At 42.2% G+C, this 27696-nt stretch overlaps 1 protein-coding gene across 4 annotated transcripts in view; it reads left to right on the forward strand.

Moving 5' to 3' along the window:
• The first annotated feature begins 7944 nt into the window (after positions 1-7944).
• SLC26A5 (solute carrier family 26 member 5) overlaps positions 7945-27696 on the forward strand; it is a 37665-nt gene continuing 17913 nt past the window's right edge. The window contains exons 1-3 of one of the 4 annotated variants that reach the window (XM_065666510.1): positions 7945-8101; positions 23251-23464; positions 25194-25333. In XM_065666510.1, the coding sequence (XP_065522582.1) occupies positions 23310-23464; positions 25194-25333 (295 nt within the window). In that variant the 5' untranslated portion in view covers positions 7945-8101; positions 23251-23309. Of the gene's footprint in view, positions 8131-23007; positions 23085-23250; positions 23465-25193; positions 25334-27696 lie in introns of those variants that run through there. The other 3 variants (XM_065666494.1, XM_065666484.1, XM_065666500.1) reach the window with 3 other exon arrangements.

A 27696-nucleotide genomic window follows, 5' to 3' on the forward strand; every position in this document is an offset into this window, starting at 1 on the left:
GCTAAAGATCCTTGCTTCAATAAAAACAATGTCAACAAAGAATTCTGATGTTAGACTTTGCAAGCCATGAAATCATAGTCCAAATTATTTTGCTAGATACCTAGATTTTAATGCAAACATCAGTGGTATTTTTTAATATTTAGTACATCACTCTTAATTTGCAAATAACATAAACCAGGAGATCTTCCCAGTCTCACCTGTGGGCTTAACATGGTCATCGGAACAGGTCCTGGTGCAAGGAAAATGGGACCATGGACCAATACACACTCGTCCGTACCTGCAAACCCAATATGCAATGTGCAAATAGGCATTTCAAAGCTCTGAGGAGTACAGTGCAGCAGATAAAGAACCCTGTTCAAAATAAAGTTAATTCTTGGGATCATAGAATAGTTTAGGTTGGAAAAGACCCTGAAGATCATGGAGCCCAACTGTTGCCCCAGAGCTGCCAAGTCTACCACTAAACCGTGCCCCTAAGCAACCACATCTACACGTCCCTTAAATACCTCCAGGGATGATGACTCAACCACTTCCTGGGCAGCCCCTTCCAGTGCTTGAAAATCCTTTTGCTGAATAAATTTTTCCTAATATGCAATCTAAATCTTTCGCGGCGCAACTTAGGAGAAGAGACTGACCCCTCTTGCTACAACCTCCTTTCAGGCAGTTGTGGAGAGTGATAAGGTCTCCCCTGAGCATCCCTCAGACTAAACAACCCCAGTTCCCTGAGCAGCTCCTCATCAGAGAGAAGCGTCATATATACCTGCTGTGCTCTTATATCACGCATATCTGTTTATGGCACCATACTGGTCTAAACCAGAAGGGTGTTTGTAACACATACATGCTTGGGCACCTAAAATGTGTTTAGGAGGCTTCTGATCAAAGGTATCTGAGCAGTGCGGGAAAAAAGGAGGTCATTCAGTGACCAACAAGTCAAAACCTTGGCTTGGTCAAAATTATGCAACAGACCTTTGACACGCCTGGAAACTTACTGCAACAGCCTAGCCTCCTGCAGCTGCAAACTCCCCTTACTGTTATGGAGAACCATGTGTGTGCTTTCAATCTTTGAAACAAGATAAAGGACCTATTCAAGGAGAGAGCAGGAAGGAAAAAAAAATAAAACACAGAGGTTATTAAAGAATATAATAGCTTAGTGTTTGGGCAAGAGATTTCAAAACACTGTAATAAAAGTTTTGCCCATTGAACAAACAAAAATGCAAGATATAAACACTCCTATTTTTAAAGATAATTTTATTTGCCCTAATATGTCAATAGAGGGGTGATATTTCTATCTAAAATGTGCATGCAGCTAGTGTGTTGCTAAGGAATTAATGTATTTTAAAGACTTAGATGCAACGAGGCACTTAATCTGACTTCTCTTTCCAGTTAAGAGACCAGCATCATCAGAGAAGCTGCTTTTCACAATTGTATTTATTTCCTTTGAATAATCCCATGAGGCATTTCACCAGAACTCACTACAAACTGCACACAAGCTTTTCTCAAGATCATCCTCACTGGTAGATTTCCAAGTGATAGTGCCGTTTGCTCTTTCCAGATCCCAGGAAGTTCTTAGTTCTTCCTTACATTTTTTCCATTCCTACAGCTCACGAGGTAGCATGCACGTAAGGCACGCGCTGTATATCTGCTGTTTCATTTTTCCTCCCACATGACTGAAAACAATGAGTCATATACCATTAAATAGTTGATAAAATAGTAAGGGTGACACTGCACATAATTGATGGCAATAACACAGTGACACTGCTATAAAATGTACTGACAAGCTTATCTATTCGTACAAAACTTTGGCAGGCATGACTATGAAAACTGATACTTACAACAATGGGACATTCTTTGATGACTATAGCTTTCAAAAGGCTATATACATAGGGAGGGATGGGATCCATGTTTGGCAGCAGGCTGGCCAACTCGGTGAGTCAGGCTTTAAACTGAAGGACTCAGGGGCTGGGGTCCAAAGCAGCAATGCTCATGCCATTGCAACCAACTGAGGAATAAGTAGGCCAACAAGAGCAGGGACAAATATTCCTTATCTGCCTCCTAAGATGAGAATCAGAAGACCAACTGCCTCAAGTTTATGTATACCAAAGTACACAGCCTGGGGTACAAACAGGAGCTCTGTGCCCAGTCAGAAAGTTATGATATCATAGAAATAACTGAAACATGATGGGGTAATTCACATGACTGGAAGATTGTGATGGATGGCTATAGGTTGTTTCATAAAGCCAGGTAGGAAAGACAGAGAGGAGGAATTGTGTTCTATGCTAAGGAAAACCTTGAATGTACAGAAGTCAAGTATGGCGATTGTGGAAGCCCTATCAAATGCTTCTGGGTCAAGATGAGAGGGGTCGTCTCCAAGGAGGATCTTGCAGCAGGCATCTGCTACTGACCTCCAAACCAAGACAATAAGGCCAATGAAGCAATATTTGGTTTATTTAAGCAATCTTTGGGTCAACAGAACCTGGTTCTTATAAGTGACCTCAACTACCCAGTATACAAAGTGCATAAATATCTGGCTAGGCAGCAAAACTATGTCAGGAAAATCAGTAGCACAAAGCAGTTAAAAAAAATGCCATTCTCCATTGTATCAATAGAAATGTTTATGGTAAAACACATGATATATATCTATAAATATATATATGATATATATCTATAAATATATATATATATATATATATATATATATATATATATATACAGCTGCCAGTCCTGGTAAAGTAGAAAGCAGTTGTCAGCTGCTGAGCTTTCCACTTATATACAGATGTAAACAAGTTAGAGAAATTGCACATTACAGCAGCAGAAACAAGACCCTTGAAACCGTGAGCTTTCAAGTAGAGAAAGTTGGTTTGTTTAGTCTGGAAAGGAAAATATTTGGAAAGACACTTACAGCAGCCATAAATATGGATCTATGGTTTATTTACTTGCTAACCCTTCAGGGCAAATGTCACTTGGTGGAAATGCTTCCACAGCATCACTTCATCATTTATCCATCAGTGAGGAATGGGGTTTGGTTATTATCCAAGCCAGAAGCCGATGCAAGGTTCTGAAAGTCCTGCTGACAGATGCAGAAAGGGCCACGCACAAGCAGGTAGGTACAGCAGATAAACCCTGCTCCCTTCAGCTCTGTAGCAAGGCTTTACTAAACATGACCTGACACTGGAGTAGCAGAAACAAACTGTAGAGGGGAGCAACCTTAATCCTGAGCTGGTGAGGGAGCCTCAAAACCAAATAAGATCAGCAAAAAGACTTGCCTACTTTAAGCGTGGCCCTAAAGAGCTTTTCAAGGGCTGTTAGCAATCTGAAGCAGCTGAGACCATGCAACCATTTGCAGTACATCTGCTGTGAAGGAGCATACAGAACATCAACCATCTGAAGGTGGTGGATCTGCTGCTGCAAGAAATGACTGTGAGGTATGAGGCTGCAAAAGTCATACAGGAGGCACGTGAATGAACTACCTAGTGTTCTCCTGTGTTACTGATGTTTTATGACTGTTGCTTTGTCTTCCTCATGTTCTTCTTGGTTCAGCTGAAGGAACCAACCAGGCAGCAAGCCAAAGAACTTAGACCGATGCATGGCTCATTATCAGAGCCTGATGGGGATAGCTTGAGCCAGCACTCAGCAAGGAGGTGCCCAGTAAAAATGGTATGCCAGGGATGGAAAAATACTGTACTGGAGGGTGCTGATGGATGCTGGGTTTATAGTTTGAAGCTGTACTTCTTTTTAAAGAAAACAAGTTTGTTAAGCTTCTTTGTGGGGGAGTGGGGAAGAGGATGTGGTTGTGCTTTTGAGCTGTGCTGGTCGGGGAGGTACTGGGCAGCCACAGGTTTCAGGGCTGTTTCTGTATTAGGATGCTATGGTTGATACTATGAGAGCTGGCTGATAGCCCCAGGTCCTTCCTTCTCCGCACACTGACTGCGCACATACATGCCAGCCTTCTGCTGATACCATATTGCTCCAGATGTGCCAGAAACAGCACATGCAAAGCCATTCAACTGGTTTATATTCATGACTGCACACCCAACTTAGCTAATTTAATGTCACACACTTCTCAAGGGACATTTTAAAGGATTTGAGGTCAGCCACTTTCAAGGAACTTGGCATGGTAAAAAGGAAAATGTCTTGGTGGTTGGGCCTCTGCTAGAATAATTGTGTAATTATGGGCAATAACAAAGCTTGACATGACTAATGTATCTGCATAGGATGTGGGTAGTAACAGAACTATTTAACAGGAGCACTTTGAGAACCAAGCCAGCTGCCACTGAAATCCCTGTAAATCTAAACGCATTTCACTTCTATCTGAAAATGTCCACCTCAGTTTCACTAATAAAGATGGTCTGACCTGTCTAGGACCTGCATAAGACTCCATAGTAAAATATAAACAGGGTTTTTTCTGTCTTGGAAAGTTGTCTCATTAATAGAAGAACTCTGACTACAGTTAGGGAATAGCTGGGAGTGACCAGTTGATGAAGCCCATCTGACCCAGTTTGTTCCGTATGGGATGTTCATGCAAATGGGACAACCAGAAGTGTCAAAAGTCTCTGCACTCTCCAGCCCCTCATCTAACTCCTGTGCCCACACTATGAATCAGTGGTTGTTTGAGGAAGTTGAGAACAAAACAGCCCAAAGTCAGGAGCTCTAAGCAGCTGCGAGCGCTCAGTCTGGTCTTTTTCAGTGTCTCACAGCTTTCCTTAGGCTGCCAGAGAGCAATGGCTCCTGCTGCTCCACCCCCTGTGAGCCAGAGGAGCCCTCAGTGCTCACAGTGGGCCCTCTGTCATCACACAGCTCCAGGGTGTGGGTACCATTAACTAATTTTCCCGAATTATCCTTCACAGGAGTTTTTTCACTTTCTCCAGTTGTCCGTATTGTTTATTCTGTAGAAACTTCCCCTCCTTTTTTTTGTTCTGCCCCAAAATCCTCTTTTCACAGAATCACAGAATCACAGAATCCCAAGGGTTGGAAGGGACCTCAAAAGATCATCTAGTCCAACCCCCCTGCAAGAGCAGGGTAACCTACAGTACATCACACAGGAACTTGTCCAGGCGGGCCTTGAATATCTCCAGTGTAGGAGACTCCACAACCCCCCTGGGCAACCTGTTCCAGTGCTCTGTCACTCTTACAGTAAAGAAGTTCTTCCTGATGTTAACGTGGAACTTCCTATGTTCCAGTTTACACCCATTGCCCCTTGTCCTATCACTGGATATCACTGAAAAAAGCCTAGCTCCATCATCCTGACACCTACCCTTTACATATTTGTAAACATTGATGAGGTCACCCCTCAGTCTCCTCTTCTCCAAGCTAAAGAGACCCAGCTCCCTCAGCCTCTCCTCATAAGGGAGATGTTCCACTCCCCTAATCATCTTTGTGGCTCTGCGCTGGACTCCTTCAAGCAATTCCCTGTCCTTCTTGAACAGAGGGGCCCAGAACTGGACGCAATATTCCAGATGCGGCCTCACCAAGGCTGAGTAGAGGGGGAGGAGAACCTCTCTTGACCTACTAACCACTCCCTTTCTAATGCACCCTAAGATGCCATTTGCCTTCTTGGCCACAAGAGCACATTGCTGGCTCATGGTCATCCTCCTATCCACCAGGACCCCCAGGTCCCTTTCCCCTTCGCTACTTTCCAGCAGGTCAACCCCCAACCTGTACTGGTACATGGGGTTGTTCTTCCCCAGATGCAAGACTCTACACTTGCCCTTGTTAAATTTCATCAAGTTTCTCCCCGCCCAACTCTCCAGCCTGTCCAGGTCTCGCTGAATGGCAGCACAGTCCTCTGGTGTGTCAGCCACTCCTCCCAGTTTTGTGTCATCAGCAAACTTGCTGAGGGTGCACTCAGTTCCCTCATCCAGGTCATTGATGAAAATATTAAACAGCACCGGTCCCAGCACCGACCCCTGAGGAACTCCACTAGTCACAGACCTCCAGCTAGATTCTGCGCCATTGACCACAACTCTCTGCCTTCTTCCTTTCAACCAGTTCTCGGTCCACCTCACTACTTGATCGTCAAGCCCACACTTCTTTAGCTTATTCATCTTGCTCCTATTGAATGCAGCACTATATTAACCCCTGCCCTTCTCTCAGAGCTGAAGAACTGAAGCATCTTGTACCATTTTAGACAATGCTGGAAAGAAGCAGTAAAAAGAACCTTCCCAGTGAGTCACTCTTAAAATGCACACAAGAAATTAAAACCAGATTGTAAATACCATTGACACAATCAGTGTAACATAATCTGAAGTGTGGATTTCTGTAACGTTCAGAATGATTTATACTTTTGTGGAGTTTTCTAGCAGGAAATTTGCTGTTCCCATGTTTGGTTCAGGCTTTCTCCTCTCTCTCCTCTTTGTGCAAGGGTGTACAAGCACAGGTCTGTCTGTGGCATGCCCTGGCAATATATATGCTTGATTTCAGATTTGAAGTGGTGACACCACACCTCCATAAGATAATTATACCTTCATTCAAACACAAGCTACAGACACCTAAGTTCAGAAAAAAATAATTTACTGAATAAATAAATTACGAATCAGGAAAGAAACCTTTCCCAGAGTACCTCTATTCACCCAGTTCTGTGTAACAATGGCATCCAGCACCATTCCAGGTCAGGTCTGATGTATGTGGCGTGTCTAGTATACCACTCTGAAATTGTTCATCAAAATGCCTTTTTGTTACAGCCTAGGTTGGATAAAACTGGTTACAACAAACCTCTTTAAAATGCAACTTTTGAATGTTTTGACTTTGAAATTTCTCAATTTGACAATACTGATATTTAAAAGTACCCTATTTCAGCCTGAATTAATTTAAATCTTATTCAAGTTACTCAAACTCTAACAAGGGCTAAATATGGCAAGGAATAATTTTAAGGTTTTCAAAATAATACATTCCTGTAGGCACCAGTTTCACAATTTTTGTTTTAAATGGTCTCAGTGTGTAAGAATTTCAAATTTATTTTCCTCCCAGTTCTATATACAAAACTAAATCCCTAAGAATCTGAGTGGTGAGAAAACATTTTCTCCTGGGCAAGAGAAAGTGGTTTCAAGTGGTTGGAAAACATTTATAAATCAAGGACTGAAACATGAGATCTCTGGAAGTAGAATAGAATCAGAGAATGATTTGGCTAGGAAGGGACCTTAAGATCGTCAAGCTCCAATGCCCCTATCGTGGGCAGGGACACCCCATGCTATTTCACTACTAGTTCCTGTGTATTCATAAGGAAACTGATACTTAGGTACCTTTGGCAGCTAAAGACATTCAGTCACTCATGAGACCAACCCCTCTAAGGCCCAGGCTAACAAGTGTGCTTCTCAGACAACAGAGCTGGGAAGATTATGCTCCTTATTGAAAAAGAAGAAAAAGAACTGTAAGTCTCTTGAAGCATTCAATCAGCATGAAGTCTTTTCCATTGTATTTTTACATTAATTTACATAACTGGCACATGCTGGACAGCTGGTGTATGTACTGCATTTCTGACAGGACAGAGCACTGAGGTCTGCTTTGCTAAATTAGTTTTAGACAATAAATCCTGAGGCTCCTTCACTGGAATTTTGAGGCAACCCAAATAGGGTTTATTTAACCAACACCTCAGCATACCCCAGCACCGCACACACGAGGGCAACAAAACCAAGGAGGCCATTGTCTCACTGCTAGCCAGTGCCTACCCCACGCTCCCCGGCTGTATTTTTGTATTTAAACTAGAAAGGCACTATAGCTGGATGCAGTGAGGCAGCCTGTGCATCCACACATACACGCGACGGGAGGCCGAAGCCGCCGCTCCAGCCTCACCGCTGAGGTAACGGTCGCAACTGCGCCTCCGGGCGGGGGCGCGCCCCACACCAGCGCACACGCGCGCCGGACGCGCGACCCCGCGGCATTCTGGGACTTGTAGGCAACGGCGGGTGCGCACCCGGTGGGGGCTGCGGGGGGGACTACGAGTCCCAGCCGCGCCCGCGCCCGCCTGCAGCCGACAGGGGAGGAGGCGGGGGCTGGCGCCCGGCGCCGCCCGCCTCGTAGCCCTGCGCTCACCTTGGGCGCGGGGGGGAGGCGGTGTTCGGCTGCCTCGAGGGTGGCTCGCCAGTGGGCTGGAAGGAGGCAGCTCCTGGAGGTGAGCGGAGCGCGGCCGGACTGGTGGAGGTGAGCACGGCATGCGGGCTGGTCTGTCCCTGAGGGATATCTCCTCAGGGGTCGAGCCTCAGCGTGAGGAGCGCTGGATTGTGGTCGCGCTCTCCCGGTGCCTGCGGTCACCCGGGGCTGGGGGCTGGCCTGGAGGACGGGGGGGGTCTCTCCCGGTGCTTCCCGCCTCTCACCGTGCCTTTCTGCTTCCTTCGCCCCTCTCCCCGCTGGCCCCTGTCTCCTCACCCCGCGCCCTGCTGCCGGCCGGAGCTCCGTGGCGACAGGAGCGGTTTGGAAGGCGCTTGGTGCTCCCTTCGGCGCCTTGCAGGGCAGCCGGGCTGGTCTGCGCCTCCTCCTTACCGCGCTCCTGGCAGCTCCGGGGCTGCCGGGCAGCAGACGGCCCCGCGCTGCCGGTAACTGTCACATCCTCGCGAAACAGCCTGTAACCTGTAATTAAAAAATGAAAGGGGGAACTGGAGGAGGTTGAGAGACCAGTCATTTCCTTGTCTGGACACTGCAACCCTCTGACTAAAGCTGCAGGCTGCCAGTTTAGGTCAAAGCGACTGTCCGAGAACTCTTGTAATAAGAAGAAATAGCTGCTTTGCACTTTGTTACTAGCTTAGACCCAAAGAACTTAAAAACCTTCTTAAAACCTTGATTGAACTATCTCCCCCTTCTCGGCGATTTTCTGGCAAAGATTAAAATTGTGGCCTTCCCTGTGTCAGTAGTTTTCAACTTCTGGTTTGCGAGCTGTGGGAACAATTTGAGCTCCTTAGAAGGGATAAGTGAAAGCAACCAGGAAAAGCCAGCCTGAAATGTAAGTAAGGCTTAAATCTGCTGTGCTGTTGCCCATACTGTTATTGCAAAACTCTTAACTGAATATTGAAATATGGTTGGAATCTGTTTCCAGCTTCAGGATTTCAGATAACCCAAATGGCTGTTGCAGCAGTCAGAGATAGTCCAGAGGTAGTTAAAAAAAAAAAAAAAAAAAAAAACAAAACCAAAACCAAAAGAAGTTAAAAATTACTGCTGTTACTTCTGGTGATGATTTGCGGAATGTATATTCATAATTTTTCCTGTCTATGACAGTAGCACAGTGGCACAGCATGGGTTTGGATGGGGATGACTGATAGTCTTAGCCACTGGAATTCTTTTGGATGAAGTTTTCATAAAGAAAGACTACATTTTTCACAGAGATTTTTAACATGTCTTCTGCTAAATGTGCAATAGAATGGGTTAACAGGTGTCTGGATTTGTATTACAGAATATTCATAAGTAAGATGCTACTTTACTAGCTGCTGTAGAAATTGAAAAAATAAGGTGATGGAAGTTTCAGAAGCAAGCATGAGTAGGTGGCTTACCCTGAATTAACTCCATGGGGATCAGCTTTCACACTGGCCTTCCTCAAGTGGTAATAATCACACTTTTAAGTACTTGGTTGGTGACAATCCCAAGCCTTCTGAGGACACATGTCAGATGTTCCAGTTATGCATTTAACAGTATTCCTGAATGGAAGTATTTTATTGTCCTGCAATGTACTGTGGAACATCTCTGAAATGGAAAGGGGAAAGAATGTAAGGAGAGAATGGAGTTTCACCCATGCAAAGCTGCTTTTGGTAGTTGATGAAGCATATTCATTTGAGACAACATTTATCCTGTTGCATAGAGTTGAATAGACTTGAGAGCCTTAAACTCAGCAGTCTCATGCTAAAAGCTTCAGAAGCGCTTAAAGGTATATTTGGGGGGAGGCTGGGTCAATATTGGGTTATAACGAGAATCACTTTTCAGTGAAAGAAAGCTCTAAGTCCAATAAGAAAAAAACCCTGCTGCTACTTCCAGGCTTGGGTTCCGATCACTAAACCATATTTACTCTGCCTAAGTAACCTGTCCAGTGCTGATGTGAGGTTTTGACTGTGCTGCACAAACTCTGTGTAGGGTAACAGCTTCCTTAAAGTCTGTCACACTTAAAATTTAAAAAAGGGAAGATGACTGAACATGATGCTGGGTCAAAGGGCCTAGGAAATGGTGAAGTCTTTAGCCTCTGCCACAAACCAAGCCCAGTTTTCTGAGCTGAGTGCTTACTGAAGTGCTCTGTTGGGTTCAGCCATCAGATCTTAAGACTTGGAGCACTAAACATCCATCAAGTATTGCCTTATGTTTGGAGTTGGAATTCTACTCCATTACTGTGGTTCAAATAGTATCTGTAGCCCACAGTTCTTCATAGGTATAGTGGCTTGTCCCTAACAATGCAATATTTTTAGAACTTAAATATTCCAAAACCGTGTGGAATGTTGGTTATTATTTAACCTGACACTAAAATTGTGCCCTACTGAGGCACAGATCTAGCACACAGCTGCAACACTGTTGTTCTCTTGCTAATAACTTGAGAAAGAACTGAACATGTATTTATATGCTTTGACTCCTATAGTGGCGACAGTCCATCTTTGTCTTAAACTACTATTTATTTAGACTATAGCTGTAGCCTCTAAAAATGACCAAGCTTTTTGTGCAGTCCATGGGCTGCCTAGAAGAAGCACAGGGTCCTTCATGCTCCTCTGCCTCTCTTGGTTTGGCTGGTCATCTGCTAAAGTCAAAACTTTCGGGGAGCTACAAACGAATTCATGACTCTGGAGCCTGCTGCATTTTTTTTGTGTGTCTTGAGGAAATTTTCCCCCTGGAGAAGACAAGCCTCCACTCTACATTTGAGGGAGGGAGGGAAGGTTGTTCCATGTTTTATCTGCATTAGCCCTGCTCTGCACAGGCTGTCCTGGCCATGCTGGTTTGCTCAGCTTTAGTTTCGGTTATGCCAGATGTTACTAAGCTAGAGGTCAGTGTGGGAGTAGCATCTACAATTAATGTTGTAAACTGGACAGAATTGTGCTGCAGCCACAAATAATTAGGCCCACACTGTGTCTGATTTAGTAGGCAGCTATTAAGGCTTAATATATCACTTTTCCCTAGTTGCCGGGTTGAATGCGCAGTGACGGAAGCATTTACATTATGGTAAGTTTCCGAGCAACTTCTTAAAGGTATCCAGAGAGTTTCTCAAATCATTGTTCTACATGGTAGTGTCAGATCTTTAGCTGAATAATGGTAGGACAGCATTCAAGGTCAGGTTGGACAGGACTTTGAGCAATCTGGTCTATTGGAAGGTGTTCCTGCCTGTAGCAGGGGGGTTGAAACTGGATGAGCTTTAAGGTCCTTTCCAACCTAAACCATTCTGTGATGCAGTGGCACTGTATCTGTGCATGTACACTAAATGTCAATTTGATGATTAAATCAGAGTATGCAAAATTCGTAAGAAGATCTTGTATTACTTCAGCCATCCATTCTTCCCATGCTAATATTAGCACAAAGGGAAAAAGCCAGGAAGACTTCCATTCTTGTCTTCTGATTGTGCCATCTCCCCTCCAACATTGAAACAGGCTGCTTTAATTCACAACTCAAGGTTCAATAGCTTTCATGGGTTCCCTCATTTCTTCACAGTAGTCACTTTTTCTCTTAATAGCTTTACACAAGAGACTTGGTATCTCATGCATTTCCCCTTGATCCATCATTTACTTCCTTCTGAATCTGATGAACTGCTGGCTGCTGTTTTTAATTCTCTTTCATTGCTGATACAGTTTTTCCATAAAGAACTGGTTTTCTAAAGCATGTATTTTTCTGTCTTACCACTTGGTAGATCTGTAACTTTTGGCACAAGAAAACCATGCTGAAGTTAAAATTCTCAGGCTCAAATTCGCCTGTTGATTTCCCAGTTAAGTTTAATTAATTAAGCACCATCCTTATCCTCATGTGATTCCATCCGTAGATGTGTCAGCCAGTAGAATGTTGTCCTGTTAAATAGCATTTCTTGATAGGATTTCTTAATATGCCTACAAGACCTGCTATTGCTGCGTTGTATAGCTAGTTATCTATGGCTTTTTGCTCTTTGAAGTATAAGCAGCAGTGAAGTCCAGGTCTTGCAGTTATTTTCCCTGTGCCCAGGTAATGAGAAAGCTATTGAGAGACAGATGTCGTATTCCCATGGTTACAAAGATATGGCTGTAAGTTTGTGCAGGCTGTTATTGAATGTGGTTTGCAAGTCAGTTGTGCTGATGAAATTTAGATTTCATTAATGGTCATGAGAGTACATATATGAATAACTGACCTATGCAAGAGCTTGTATTACTATTCTCAAAAGACTTGCATTAACTATTTCTTTTCTTTTGGGCAGTAGCAAGCTGGAAAGATCTCCATGTGACAAACAATAGTGTGGTTAGTTTCTTGGGAGATTTTTTGAGTCTGTCTGTATTTTCACTGCCTGGGTGGAGTCTCTCTCCAGCCTTCACCGAAGAATTCTTATCACTTTTGCACAGGCAGTGGATCAAGTTTTGCTGCTCTGCTTTGACTGCTGCCTACCATTTTGTATGGCCAATTTCGTTTGCTGCCTTGTGTTGTGCACTGGTTTGGGTTCGGGGGGTGTGGTGTGTGTGTTTCGTTGGGTTTGGGTTGGTTTTTTTGTGTGGGGTTTTGTTTGGGTGTTTTTTTTTAGCTAATTAATATATTCTAATCTATTAATTGAAAACCTGAGATTCTGACACCTAGACTGGTGTAGAGCTAAGATAAAATTGTTCAGTTTTAGTTATTTTGTGGAAATCAGGTTCTGAGCCAGGGCTGGGACTTTTGAGAACTCCTTAGAAAACCTGTCGTAAAAAATCATGGGAGAGTTTTCCAGTCCAAATCGAAGACTGCAGCGTTTGTTGTTTGAAATATCCTTGTTGGAGTTCAGTCTAGTAGGCCTAAATCAAATTAAGGATTGAGCTGATTAGACATTACAAAACTTCAGTCTTAGGCATCTGGTTTTAATGGAGCAGAATTCAGAACTCCATATACCATCCAGAATAAAACTTGGATTGTTACTCAGAGGTGCCCACAGGGAACTGCCTGTTCCTGTTCTCGCAGAGCTCTGCTAAGCTCAGGCATGTCTGAAGAGTTATGTCAGGAACAAAACCACAGATTTTTCATAGATACAGGCTTCTGTGGTATCTTGTCTAAATACTTCTCTAATACAAAAGACTTAGGTTAAGTCTTGCTGCTGTCATATGTTATGCATACAGCATAACATAAAGTCCTTTCCCATAGAAATCTAGACCTGAGTTCAGTTACCACTTCAGAGTGTTGGGATTGTGTTGCATCTCCTGCTTTACTAGGATAGTGTCATAGCTATACAGCTTTGACATAACATTGTTTTCTAAGCCCTCTCTGTTTCTTTCAGGTTTACTGTTTCTTTATCTTCTGCCTGTGTTCAATTTGGGATTTTGCACACTGTACTTTTTTTTGTTTTCACTTCTGCATGATATATTTGATTTTTTATTACTTTGCCAGTTTCATGTTTAAAATTCATGCTTATGATCTTTTTCACTGTGGCATTGCTGTGCTATAGAGGGTACTGTATTTGTGTCCGTATAGCTGAACAGGTGACTGAATCTTTAACTTACTACGGATGTAATGAGTCTGATTTTCTTTTCCCCTGCTTTCTTGTGACATTTGTTTAATTTGAATATGTGTTTCTGAGGAAGGAATATTCTTGCAAGAAGTCACCAGAAGATTACTTAGTGAACCTTTCTTCATTTCGTTTGATGATCCTCAGCCTGAACACCTATGTTATTTTTCCAGTTCTTTTGTTATGGCACCCTGGTTTAGTGTTAGCTGTTGTAGGATCCCATTCATGCTGGGTTGTTCTACCAAATGCAGTCAAAGAGTCAGTTGGAGAGCTCTGTGCCCCTGCATACCTGTCTGAACTAAACACTGTGGCTGACATCTTTATAAATCTGGTATAGATGATGTTTTGGTAGGTGGATTCTTAACTGCCTGGATGATGAGAACCACTAACCTCTTAGAGGTTTTCACAGAATATATGTATCTTTTGTTCCACCTAATAAATGCCACTGATTTATGAAGACCTGACCAACACATCTGAAAGTCCTGTGCTTCAATAGCATAGTAAAATGTAAGTTTAACTGCAGGTACATGAGCCTGGGGGGTTGTTTTATCATTCTTGTACTCTGTAGCATAGAATCTTCAATGTCAGTCCAAAGCATTTTCTGTATATTGTCCATATTATTTTATTGTTCTGTTTGGGGTTTTGGAGTCATGTCTTTAGCTGTATGGAGGTCAGTCTTTTTACTTATGTAGTTAAGAACAGATGCGGTGCTGTCTCACATTAAAATGTGAGCTCTGTCATCAGCCACAGAAGAAATGCAAAGCCATAATTTGAGTCTGCGAATAAAACATGGAGTTTCTGTGAAGCACTATCAAACTTCTCTATATTGTTCATTTTGCATACTAGGAATTTTTAATATTTCAAGGAAATACAGTATTGGACAGTATTTGCTGCACACTCATGGCCTTTATGTGTAACCTCAGCATCAAGATGTTGAGGAAATCACCTGGCTGGAAATCACCTTCAGAACATGAAGCGATACCTTTAAGTACATGTGAGACAGGAAAACACTATCATTTGTATAATACAATCTTAACCAAGCAGCAGTTGCATAAGTGGGGACGGGATCTGTCACAAGCCACATTGGACTCTCATGTAGGACTCGGTTTGATACCTAGTGCATGAAAGGTAGAAACAGAAAATGTGTTATAAAGTAGCTGCCAAGAATTAAATGTTTCTTCCAAATGCAGATCCTAACATGATAGGAAAATTGAACTTCTTTCTCCAAACTAGCAAGGAAACAGTTGCAGTTTGGATAAATAGTTATTGTTAGTACTTAACTGTAACTAGAGAGTGTCTGCCGCATGAAGTTATTTGTTGGCTTTGTCAGAAGCAACAGTTCTTTGGGAATTTCTTCAGGCACAGCAACGGCTGTAGCCTGCTCTGCAGAAGGGCAAATCCTTTCAGACAGTGTTAGGAAGAAAGCCTCATGAGGGGTATAAAATAGAGGGTCATAAAATCATACAATGATTTGGGTTGAAAGGGACCTTAAAGATTTTTTAGTTTCACCTTCTCCTCCCATGGGCAGGAGCACCTTCCACTAGACCAAGCTGCTCAAAGCATCCTTTGAGACATTTCAAAACCTTGTACTGTTTTCAACAGTGAAACTGGAATATGAATTAATATAACCCCCCTCATCTTCCCCTCCCTCACCCCAGTCATTTCTTCCTGTGACCCCACTGTGTTTTGCTATCCTTCAGCTTCCCCTGTGACTTGAGAGGTTTGCACTGTAAGCATAAAGACTGAAATGATTCTGGTTATAACAACCTTCTGCTTTTTGTTTTGTTCATTTTTAGCTTGATACAGCACTTGAAAGGCTAGTGATATGTGTAAACAGGGTTGATGAAGTAGATGGAGGGTGTCATGAAATCAGTGGTTTAGGATCACTCAAAGAATGACCATCAAAGGTATTAGCAAAAACAGTTTAATATGATTTATAGAGGCACAGTTTAACAGAATTAGATGGCAAGGTCTATTACGTATTACATGGATGAAGCATACAAAGGAAAATCAAAGTCAAATCCAGCTAAAGATGACTGATACAGAGACTGAAGGCACAAAGGGTGAGGGAGACCCTTCAGTTCCGAGTAGACCCCTTGCTTTCTGAACTCCCAAAGGAGCCTGAGTGCAGCTGTATCTAGTCTTAGTTTCAGACTTGATCAACAGTCTATATCCAAAGAGTTACAAGTGTACCAATTCACCACAGGGGGGGAATTTTTACACAGCTTTCATTGAGCAGCAGTTTGTGGTTTTAAGGTGGATGTTACATAGTGAGTCAAAGGGATTTACTACAGTTGCTATGACAGTCTATACACACATACACACACAGATACAGACATAGAGAATCATATAAAGGTACGTGTCAAAAATTCCCCTCGAGTTGGTGAAATATTCACAGCTTTTCTCAACATTTCATTTTCTCGACATTCTCAGCATTTCTCAACAGGTGAGGGTTAAGTCTTGGCAAGTGGGGGGGGCACTTCAGCCCAAGTTCCATCTTTCAGTGACAGTCCTCCAATTATGGCAAACATGAGTATTTGTGAACTCTGAGGTGTGGCCCACTGAGAGGGAGATGCTGATTGCTGCTCACTGTGGTCCAGGAGACCTAAAAGGACCACTGTTTGCACGGTCACAGTATGATTGGCTTTAGTCATTAGTAAATTTTCACCCTGGCCCCAGTCCAGGTAGGGAATTGCTAGAAAGTTTTCAACATGTCGGTGACAGTCAGGCTTCAATCAATGGGAGGAATGTTCTGAGGCTGCCAGGGGATGACTGATTATCCCTGTGCTTGCTTACTACCTTAGCCAGGTGACAGGAGTCCCTGGTATGATCATGGCCTCCTTCCTTACCCACGTAAGAGTTCCTGGTACGATCAAGGGATGCATCACCATCCAATTCATTACACAAAGGCCAGGGCCTGACAGGAATTCCTTAGATGACGAAGCAACTCAGAGGATGGAGGGAGGATGCACCACCACAAGGCGGAGGACTATTTTGGTGGCTTCTCTGATGAAGGGAGTGTATCGAGTAACTTCTCCCTCCTGCTCAGCCATTTATTAATGTCCGCTTGTTCCACTTTGCCAGAAAAGATGAACTAGCTACTGGAGGCCATTGGTGCACTGAGCTCACATGAGCTATAAATTACTCTGAGTTAGCTTTGTGTGTATGTATGATCTTGATTTATGTTCTCCCCTCTGATCATCAACTAGAGCTTTACAATGAAGACAGTAGAGTACCTCTGGAAAAATGAAGCTAGCTAAATGATTACCTGTCTCTAAGGGTGTGTACATCCTTATCAGTTGGCTTAAGCATGACACAGAGGTCATCAGCCATGGTACCATTCTGATTAACTTATCTGATTCCACTATCACTAGCTACTGCTTTTGGATTTCAAAAGGGAATGGCAGATTCAGACCCAAGGTCACTGAAACCACAAAAAGCAGGAATAAATATGATCTTATTTCCGTGGGTTCATGGTCACCAACGTATTTGCACTGGAAACAGAAGCCATCTCTTATCTATATCCAAGAAGGAAGGAGACTAGTGTTTTGGTGCTTTAAGTGCTCTAGATGTTTGTCTTCTGTGGAATTGATTAAACAGCTAAGTCATCATAACAGATTCCCAAAATATTCTCTTGTTGAAAACAAGCATAAGATTGCTGGTTGATAAGAGATACCATTAAAATACTAGTGAGTTCATTAATCCATGAAGTAAATCTTTACAGGCTAAAGTATTTTTTGGCAAAGAACATGAAATATAAAATACCCCTTATCAGTTAATGTTGTTTGGGTTTTTTTTTTTAATAGGTTTGATTTGTTACCATTTTCTGAGACTAGGGTTTCTGTGCCTCACATGTTGTTATTATGCTCTTTTCCATGGATAACTTAGTTTATTAGAGGAAAACATATACTGAATTCAACAGCCTGAAGAAAGCAAGGCTGGTGCTGCCGCTCCATATAAAATCATAGAATGGTTTGAGTTGGAAAGGAGCTTAAGATCATCTAGTTGCAACCCCACTGCCATGGGCAGGGACACCTCACATTTAAACATGCCAGGTGTTCCTGGCCTTGGAACACCGCTGGGGTTGGAGCATTCACAACTTCTGCGGGCAACCTGTTCCAGTGTCTCACCACCCTCACAGTAAATAATTTATTCCTTATATCTAGCCTGAACTTTCCCTGTTTAAACCCACTACCCCTTGTCTTGTTGCTACCGTCCCTGATGAAGAGTCCCTCTCCAGCATCCTTATAGGCCCCCTTCAGATACTGGAAGGCTGCTCTGAGGTCTCCATGCAGCTTCTCTTCTCCAGGCTGAACAGCCCGAACTTCCTCAGCCTATCTTCATATGGGAGGTGCTCCAGTCCCCTGATCATCCTCGTGGCCCTCCTCTGGACTTGTTCCAACAGCTCCATGTCCTTTTTATGCTGAGGACACCAGAACCGCACACAGTATTCCGCGTGAGGTCTCACGAGAGCAGAGTAGAGGGGCAGGATCAGCTCCTTTGATCTGCTGGTCACACTTATTCTAATGCAGCAGTGAGAATATGTATACGTAGAGATATACACACACATGTATGTACAAGGAAGATCTCTTCAGCAGTTGGGCTCAGACACTATCTAGTGGCTAGCTCCTTTGTTTCAGTTTCCCCAGTTGCTGGCTGCTCGGCCTGTGAGCCTGCAAGGCCATAGCTCCACTCCAGTTGCTGGTACAGACCATCACATGTACACACGTGGCTGGCCAGGATTTCCCAGGTGCCAATAGCTGCCTCCCCATGCTCATAGATACACAGATGCTCTCACATCCTGAGCTGGCAGGGACTTAGGAGTCCCATAGGTGCTCCCATAGGTGACCCTGCTGTGCTGGTTTAGACTGGTGGAGATGAGCCTTTCATGGGCTCCTGTCTCCTGTGGCAGACCTGCGAGTTGCTCAGCAGGATGTTATACAGGCTCTCTGCCCTGCCATTGTCCCTCTAAGAAACCCAGTGGGTGTGCAGTGGAGCTTTTATCACACAACCCAGCACAGTTTATGTAGCCATCTCACCTTTCTGTGTGGAGCGAAGCGGAAATATTGCCTGTCTAGAAGTTGTATAGGAATTCAAGTTCCTGATTTTTTTTATGTTTTTTTTCCTAAAGGTTCACTCCTGGGATGCATTTCTTAGCTTAGGACCTACACAAGGAAAATTCTGTTTGCTTCACAAATTATTTCTCCATTTGTGAAACTTTACATGAAGGCTACAGGTCTAAACAATCTATTAATTAGTGGATTTAGTGGGAGGAGGAATGAGGATGATAAGGACAGTGCAGGAAAACTAAGAGAGCACATTCCTTCTAACCCCACCCAGTCATTTTACATCTTTGTGTTTGTTAAGAAAAAATTGATTCTGGCTTGGTCAGATTTTATACAAATCACTCAGTGTGATAAGTGGCAGAGCATAGGGCACTGGGAAATGAGACCAGAGAGGAGAGAAAGAACTGAGAGAATGCATGGTTCCAAAAATTACCTTAGTTTTTGTGTCTAACCTCTGAGGACAGTGGGAACGGACCTTGCCCTGACTCTGCTTTTCAGTGTACGTTTGGCAGAGCATACTTTACGTAGAGGAGCAGTTTTTCTACTAGCCCTTTGGGTGCTGGCAGTCACTTATTTGGAAGCTTAAAGAAACAATATACTTCATAGATTTTGCAGTTCATGGTCAGACTTGGAATTCCCCAGCACAGATGCAGTTTTCTACTATACTGCTGTACTAGTACTGTCCACCCATGCTTTTCCACTACTTAAAGCAACAAAGCAGCTCCATGCTTAGTTACCAGAAGAAGGATTTTCTGCTCCTTTAAAACAGGCAAGGCAATGGATTTGCTAGTGACTCTCCCTATTACATTAGGTAGTTCAGATACATTCAGGTTAGATATACAAGGTTAGGAGCAGTAGTGCCCCATTTTGTAATGAGAAGCCTATTAAAGCTATAAAAGTCAGACAGGATTCTTCTTCATCTCTCCGGCTTTTTTTTCTTTCCTCCCCATAGTCATTTTGGATCGAAGGAACAGCAGCCAAATAATGATCCTTATAAATTTTATGGCTGCATTCTAATTCATGTGGACTGGATAAAACCTTGTTGTCCTCCACAAGAATCAGTGTAGATAGCTTGACAGCCCTCCTTTATTATCTAAGATTGGGAAGAGAAAGTACTTAATAATTAGTGATAGTGTTATGAATTGGCGTTTGCTTTACTTTTTTTTTTAACACGTTCAATTTGATAATAACGTAAGACAGGGCTTTATCAGTCAGATAAGAGTTGGCAATTCTTTAAGTCATTTGCATACAACTTTTAACTACTTCAGCTCAACTCTTATCTGGCTGATAAGATTAATAGCAGTATTTCTCACAGCTTTTTCTTTTTTTCTTTCTTGCCATGAAGTTCAAAGGTTGTCTGAGAGCGATATTCCACTATTAAGACTCAGATGCCTAGAGATTGCCTTTTGCTTTTTGGATAAAGGTCTGGGAAGTTTTCAGAATTCATTGCTTTGTTTTCATGAAAATGACAGTACCTGCTTTTGCTCTTCCTCAGGCATACTGGGAGCAAAGGGTAAGGCTGAATTTCTAAGCCTTGGATATCTTTGTTGGCAGTTTGTGACACTGCTATTCGGCAAACACTTAGAGGGATACTTCAACCAGTCACAAAATGCGGCTATTCTGCTACTCTATGAGCGGCGTGTATGATCCATTGTTAACACAAGCATCTCAATCCTTGCGTCGTGTGTGCTTTTGCAAAAGAGGTGGATGATATTAAAGACTTTAATTTTTATTGTATTATCTACAGCTTAATATTCAGAATGATCCTCAGTCAGGTTATGAATATCTCCCAGGAGAGAAACTCCACATCTGTGGGCAACCTGTTCCACTGTTAGATCATGCTTGCCATATTTTTATTCCTTATGTTTCAACAGAATTTCTTGTATTTCACTTTGTGCCTGTTGCTTATTTACTCCCTACTGCATCAGGTATTTATATCCATTGGTACAGTCTTCCAATATCTTAACCATCTTTGTGGCCCTTTGCTAGATCCTCTCCAGGATGCCCATATCTTTCTTGCACTGGGTAGACAAGAACTGAACCCAGCACTCCATCTGTGGCTTACCAGTGCTGAGGAGAGGGGAAGAATCACCTTCCCAACCTGCTGGCTATGCTCTGTGTAATGCAGCCAAGAATGCTGCTGGCTTTGTTTGCCAGAAGGACACATTGCTGGTTTATGTTCAGGTTTTTTGCCAACCAGGACTCACAGATCTTTTTCTGCACAGCCACTTTCCGTATGATTGAATTCCCAGCATTTACTGTTGCATAGGGCTATTTCTTCTCAGTGCAGGAGTTTGTGCTTCCTTCTGTTGAACTTCATGAGGCTCCTGTCTGCTTATATCTCCAGCCTGTCAAGGTACTTCTGAATGACAACATAACCATCTGGTGCATCAACAAAAGCCTTACAAAGCCTTGAAAAATACAAAATAAAGAATATCATTGATATTTCCTTTTCCACCAAACCCATCATCTTATCATAAAAGGCTATCAAGTTGATGAGGCATCAGTTCATCAAGTCAACAGATTTTTTCCTTCATAAATCCATGCTGACTGCTCTCAATCACCTTTTTGTCCTTAACATGTTTGAAAATAATTTGCAGGGTTCTTCAGCACCATATCCCATGGGATTCTTCTAAGCAGGTCCATGAGCAGGCCAGTCTGCTCTCCTGAAGTCTGGGGTTGTAAGACTGCTATGTATCTTGTTTCTCTTAGGATCCTGAACTCTACCATCTCTTGGTAGCAGGCAAGACTGCTCCCGAACTTTGTATTTCCTACCAGTTCTTCCTTGTTTATAACTATCAGGTCCAGCAGAGCATGTCTCCTTGTCAGATCTTCACGCCTATGGCAGGAAGCTCTTGTCACTGCACCTCAGAAGGCTCCTGGGTTGCTTGTGCCCTGCTCTGTTGCCCCTCCAGCAGATACTGGGGTGGTTAAAGTTTCAGTTTCAGTGGGGAGAGGTTAATACATTAGAATTTGTGGGTACCTCACTGTCTGTGACAGAGCAAGATGTGAAGTAGGGAGTGGTATTTGTGGAACAAATGTGGAACAAAAGTGGTCAAACATACATCTTCATGTCAGTGGCATTGCTGTAAAGCCAGAGGGCTGCTCAGATGGGAATCAGAATCTGCAGGTAGGGTGAAAAATTGTAATATCGAGAGTTACAATTTGCTAAACAATAACACGAGAAAACAGTTCACAAAATACCATTTGGGCTTCTCAGTGAATTGAAACTACAGAAAGATGAAAAAGAAGCTTCAGATCTATTTCAGGAGTACGAAAGTAACAAGCTGTTATAGTACCCTCAGTATGATACTGTGCATACAAATTGTAGAGACTTTATTTCACATGATAAAGCTGAAGTAAATCTTGAATTTTGTGTAAATAAAAACTCTAATTTCAATAAAAATATCCTTTAGTCACTGACTGTATCAGGAAAATGTTGCTAACAAGAGAGTGAGAACTGAAGAGCTATGTCTGTCCTAGGAGACAGAGAACATGAACCCTGAGTGGAAGATTCCAGCACCACTTTTAGGTAGCAAGATTGGTATTTGCTGTCGAGCAGCCTGTATTTGCTGAATCAGAATGTTGAACCAATCTTGCTTAACTTTGTCTGAGTGTTTTGGTAGCAGTTTACATGCTGACCCTTTTCTAGGAAAGTATTTATGTACAGCTAAAAACTAAACACCTCAGGGTTAGCTCCTTTGGTTGAAGGCAAACACATGCTTAAGTAACTTGCTGGACTTGAGCCCAAGGGCCTTGTTCACAATTATGGCTCTGTTGCCTGTTGCACTCACATTCTGTCATCAGATGTAGTGCTAGCCGGCAGCTCTGCTTAGCGATGTAGCAGTCCTGTCATTTTGCTCATTATTTTGAGCTATGTTTCTTGCTCCATATTTCTAGAAGCAGCCAACACGGGGCAAAGGAATTAACAGAGTATCTCCTAAACATGTTAAGATGTTTATGGCGCTGAATCAAGCAGACTAATAGATGTTTACAAACCTTCTGGCTAGTTTTAAAATGGTATATATCTGCTGACTCCTGTTTTAGTGGGTGCAGGACTGAGAATTAACAGCAAGTGGTGTATCCATTGGAAACAGAAGCCTCTGAAACAGAGGAGAAAGCAGGTGGATGGATGCAGGAAGTACCTGGCTATCTGAAAGAAAGAAGTGGCTTTCTCAGTGTTAAAATTGGAGTTCTGCCTTTTGGAGGCGGACGTGACCGTTTGGGAGTAAGCAGGAAGTAACTCAGCAATAAAGTAATCTCCCTTTGACACTGACATTTTTGTTACAAACTGAGTAGGGGAATATCCAGACAAGCATGAATGTAACCTTCCAATTTTGCTTTTGCAGCTGTTTACAGAGTGATTAATACAAAAGCTTTCTTTACCTCAGAGAAACATAAATTAATGGCTTCCATATAGTAAGGTTTGTGAGTGTGGTTTATTTACTTACGTCTGTTACTGCCTGTTTAATTAGTACTTCTAAACTGCATTCACAGTACTTGTCTCCAGCTTGTCAAAATACATTCTTTGAAAGGAAATGCCAAATCTGAGGTTAAAAAAGTAACCAAACTTATTTTGTCTGCAACCAGATTTTTCAGTGGCAGTAGTGGAACTGTTCTTCATTGCCTCCTGTTCTGAGAGATCAGCTATGGAACATGCTGAAGTAGATGAAGTATGTCTTGCACAAGCCCAGAAGTATTGTGTGGAGAGACCAATATATAACCAAGAGCTCTTGGAAGGACAGCTGCACAGACGAGAAAGAACACCTCAGACTTTCAGGCAGAAGATTGCACATTCTTGTCGGTAGGGGTTTTGTCTTATCTTTATTGGTTAGAAATATTCTAATTCTTAATTGTTTAATGCACAACTTATAGTCTCTTCAAAGAAATAATAGCAATAGTTCTACTTTGATTATTCAGCAAGACTGCGATGAAGTTGTATGTCTTTTTATATGTTAATATATAACTATATTACAAAATGTTGGATAAATTAATTGAATTGTCTTCATCAAAGTGGAAAGGAAAATATGCAGCATAGGAATGTGAATTATTAGTCAAATCACATGACATGAATTCATAAGGCCCAGACAAATATCTGTCCTTTTTAAGTGGAAATACTTAGAGCCAAATTTGTGCTTCACATGTTCCTTTCATGGAAGAGGAATGGAAATGTATGACACCTGTGCAGAAATCTGATTATTGACTAATAATAAGGACCTAATAGAGGTATTCTGCTTTGGAATCAAAGTATCCTCTGATTAGACAGGAAATTTCTGTAACTACGCAACTCTTGTTCTGCGGTACCAGAGGATAGTGAAGAGAAACTTATTCTAGTTAAGTTCTCATTAGCGTTCCTTTTATCCATGCTTCATTTGCAGACTTGATTCAATTTCTTGCTAGAACCTTGTTCTGCGAGACAACAAATGATTTCTGCCTTACTGTTTGTCTGTAAAATATTCCTGTTCCCATGATCCAACATTTGGAGATTTGTTCTGGTTGACAGAATGACCATTCTAATGGTAATGGCACCTAATTCCATCTCAAATAACGTATACGTCCTGAATGAAAAAATATGTGGATCAAAATCCTCCTGAGCTATGACTTCTTGTGATTCAGCCTGCTTGAACACGGAGAAGTGTGGATGACTAATTTCTCTCTCACTTGTAGCAATAAGATTCTTCACTGTGCAATGTAGTCCCATGAGAATTCAGAAATGTTAACAAATCTCTGCAGTTCTCTTGTAGTTCCCCTACACAGAAAAACATTTATATGATCATAGCGTTGCATTTTTACCTAAGGCTAAACTTTCTTACCACAGCGCAATCAAAGTATGGTGCATGGCAATACTGGATAGAGATATTTATTTCCTGGCTCTGTTCATTTGTCATGAGTCAAGAGTTTCAAAAGCTTAATAACTCTGCTAAGAGACACAAGGATCAGTGTTGCTGGCTCTAGTGCCTTTCCTTTCAGGGTGAAGAAAGGTTATGCTCTCAAGTAGCCTGAAAGTTAGGCTATAGGTAGCAGTGATAGTAACAAACATTAGTAAAATAATAGTTTGCCTTGTTTTTGAGCATAATATATAAAATGTTATAATCGAAGAAGTATAAAGAGTGCAAATAATTATTAAAAATAGGAAAAAAGAATTGTGAAGTACTTTGAGTGAAAGCCACTATCAGAAAGCAAGTTATCCTCAGGGGATTGGTACTAGCAATGTTCTCAGCAAAAGCTGTTGTGTGACTGCTCGGTTGTGTATGGATTTGAACAGTTTCACTTCCCCGTGACCTTCAGCTTCGCACGACTGTGATTCTCTTCTCCAGTTCCATAAGGATTGTGAACAGCAACCAACATGTGATAGAGGGCTAAATTAACTGGAGTCTGAGCTGTTTGTGCTTGAGCTTTGTCCAGAAATTGTCGTCAGGGGTCTGAGCCTGCCTTTAATGGAGCTTTTTTTCTGCATAGGGAAGAAAGACAATTTTTCAACCCATTTGTCCCTTGCTAGTGTCTAACTTTTTCTTTCTGCTTTGTATTTTCAGTTGTTCTTCTAAGAAAGCCAAGTCTCATCTTTACAGTTTCTTACCAATTTTAAAATGGCTTCCCCATTACCGAGTAAGGGAATACTTATTAGGAGACATTATCTCAGGTATAAGCACTGGGGTTATGCAGCTTCCTCAAGGTGAGTGTTTCTCTGGATTTATTATTCCTTCTTTGCTTTTTCTGCGTGTACTTTTACAGTAGTGCTTGGCTTCCTGCTCATGAGTATAGGATGTGTATTTCAGGTGTGTGTGTGGAGATCAGTACAGCATTCTGCACACCAGCCCATAGTGATGATTCCCTTAGAACATCAATGATACAGAACAAAGTGTGAAAGAAGCTTACCTCTCTGATCAATATCTACAGCTCTGGATGACAGAACAAATTTCCACAGTTTAAGTGCATGTCTGAACCTTTGCTGAATGCACCCAATTATTTTCTGATCTCATCATCCTCAAACTTGTAGAAAATCTCCTGCAGAGGGTAGCAGTATCTGATAGACACAGAGACATAATGTTTCAGCAGAGCAACTGTTGCAAAGTAACCAAACTAAATTTAACCAGAGAACAATGTGCAAAATCAGAGACTGATCTCTCTTTTTCTGCTAAGGCTAGAAGTCACCAATTTAAGCTGGAACCATAATAGTGGGTAATGATTTACATGGTGGAAATAAATCAAAAGTATCTTATATAACAGGACTACAAATCTGTAGAATTTCTGGTAAATTACTTGGGAGTTTGACCTCAAGTGGAGCCTGGCCCTTGAAGCAGGAGTAGGCTCTGGGGAAGAGAAAGCCAGCGTTCACTGTTTTGTCCAGGTCTTGCTGACAATCTTTTGTTCAGCCTGACACCTTACCATCAGCAGTTAAAGAACTGCTATGGGATTAGAAAGTGACAGCATTTTTACAGCAATATCATTATGGGATACCATCACTGCTCTGGGAACAGCAGCTTCATGACAGCTGCCACAGTCCTAGTAAATATTCCCAGAAAATCTTGGAGTAGAGGGAATTCTTGAACTTGTGCCGAGTCCCATTTAGGGGAGCCTTCATGTTAAGGGCAATGTAATTAAGTATACATAAGTTTTCTTGCATTTTGGCTTATTTTGTATTTCCACCTTACTTGTTCCACTTTAGGCTGAGGCGGGTCTGAAGAATTAATCTGTAAATCCAAGAAGCCTAGATTTTAATAGGCTATTAAAGCTATGGAATGTCCTCACTTAGTCTGTGCAGTTTATTTCTGCAGCTTCCTGGTTTGTGCATAAGTAATGGAGTTAACTGTCAGTTAAACAGTCATATACTAGACGCAAATGTTACTGGCTGTATACTGAAACACAGTTTGTGTAATGACCAGATAAGGATGCTGAAATTTAAGTGGTCAGCACTGAACTTTGTACTTAATTTTGTGACTTTGTTTTAAACTAAACATTATTCTTCCCTTTAGTGACAGCAGACGTGCCCTTAAACTGCTCCTAATCTTTTCCTTTTTAAAAGACAAAAGTTGAACTTTTATTTTTCTGCAATGAATGTTAATTATAGCAAGCAGAAGTTCAAAGAAGCCTGGGAATCATTCCAGACAGAACGACAATGACCAGGGTATTTAAACCATGAACTCCCATCATGTCAATATCGCTTTATTTCCTTGGCACTGACAGCAGAAGGAATAAAAGGGTATTCAGATCAGGAACTTCACATGGTTCACACCCTCATGGTTTTGAAACCACTGGTTTTCAGTTCTGGTCACTTGTAGTGTTACATTCATCACCATGTTAAGGCCTGTTATTGTACAGGGTGTTCTGATACTCTTGGCATGAGAGGTAGCCCCTGGGGCAGAGAATATAGCTGGGATGAGTTTCAGAAATACTTAATGAAAGCTCATCGCTGCAAGAGAATAGTATCAGCAATCCAGTTCTGATAGGAATGTGAATTCTTGGTTAGGATTCAGACATTGCTTAGGGCATGAGCAAGGCTGTGTGAGCTATTACACTGTGCAAGACTGCTTGAATGACACAGAAGATCCTGTACTGGCTTTGTTCCTTCATTGTAAACTTTGTCTTTCAATTTAAAAATAAATTGATAGGGAGGGGTGGTTTTGAGTATAACTGGTTCTCCATGGTGGGTGAACCGTTGCTTCCTTTTGTGATTTGCACTGGACTATTAAGGTTTTCTGTCCTAACTTGGACCAGTCTTCCCAAGTGTGGTAAGAACACACAGCTTCCTCAGGTGTCGTGAGTTTTTATCTGTGAAGATGTATCAGTGAACCAAAGCAGGATACAGCATTTCCTTCTCAAGGCCCATTTGTTCACTTCCGGTGTCTAATTCTCATTAACACAAGCCATGTAGAACTTTTGATTTTGCTGGAACTGCTCGGGACGGTTGTGCACCACATCATGTGGTGCACACAGTTTGCTTGTGAGCCTGTCACATGATAAGCACCTGCCTGGTAACACAGAGGGGGAGTACTGTGGGAGCTGTCCCTCCCCTGAGTCCCTTAGAGCTATTCCCCT

The sequence above is a fragment of the Lathamus discolor genome, chromosome 1, assembly GCF_037157495.1.
Source record: "Lathamus discolor isolate bLatDis1 chromosome 1, bLatDis1.hap1, whole genome shotgun sequence".
In the NCBI taxonomy this organism is placed as follows: domain Eukaryota; kingdom Metazoa; phylum Chordata; class Aves; order Psittaciformes; family Psittacidae; genus Lathamus; species Lathamus discolor.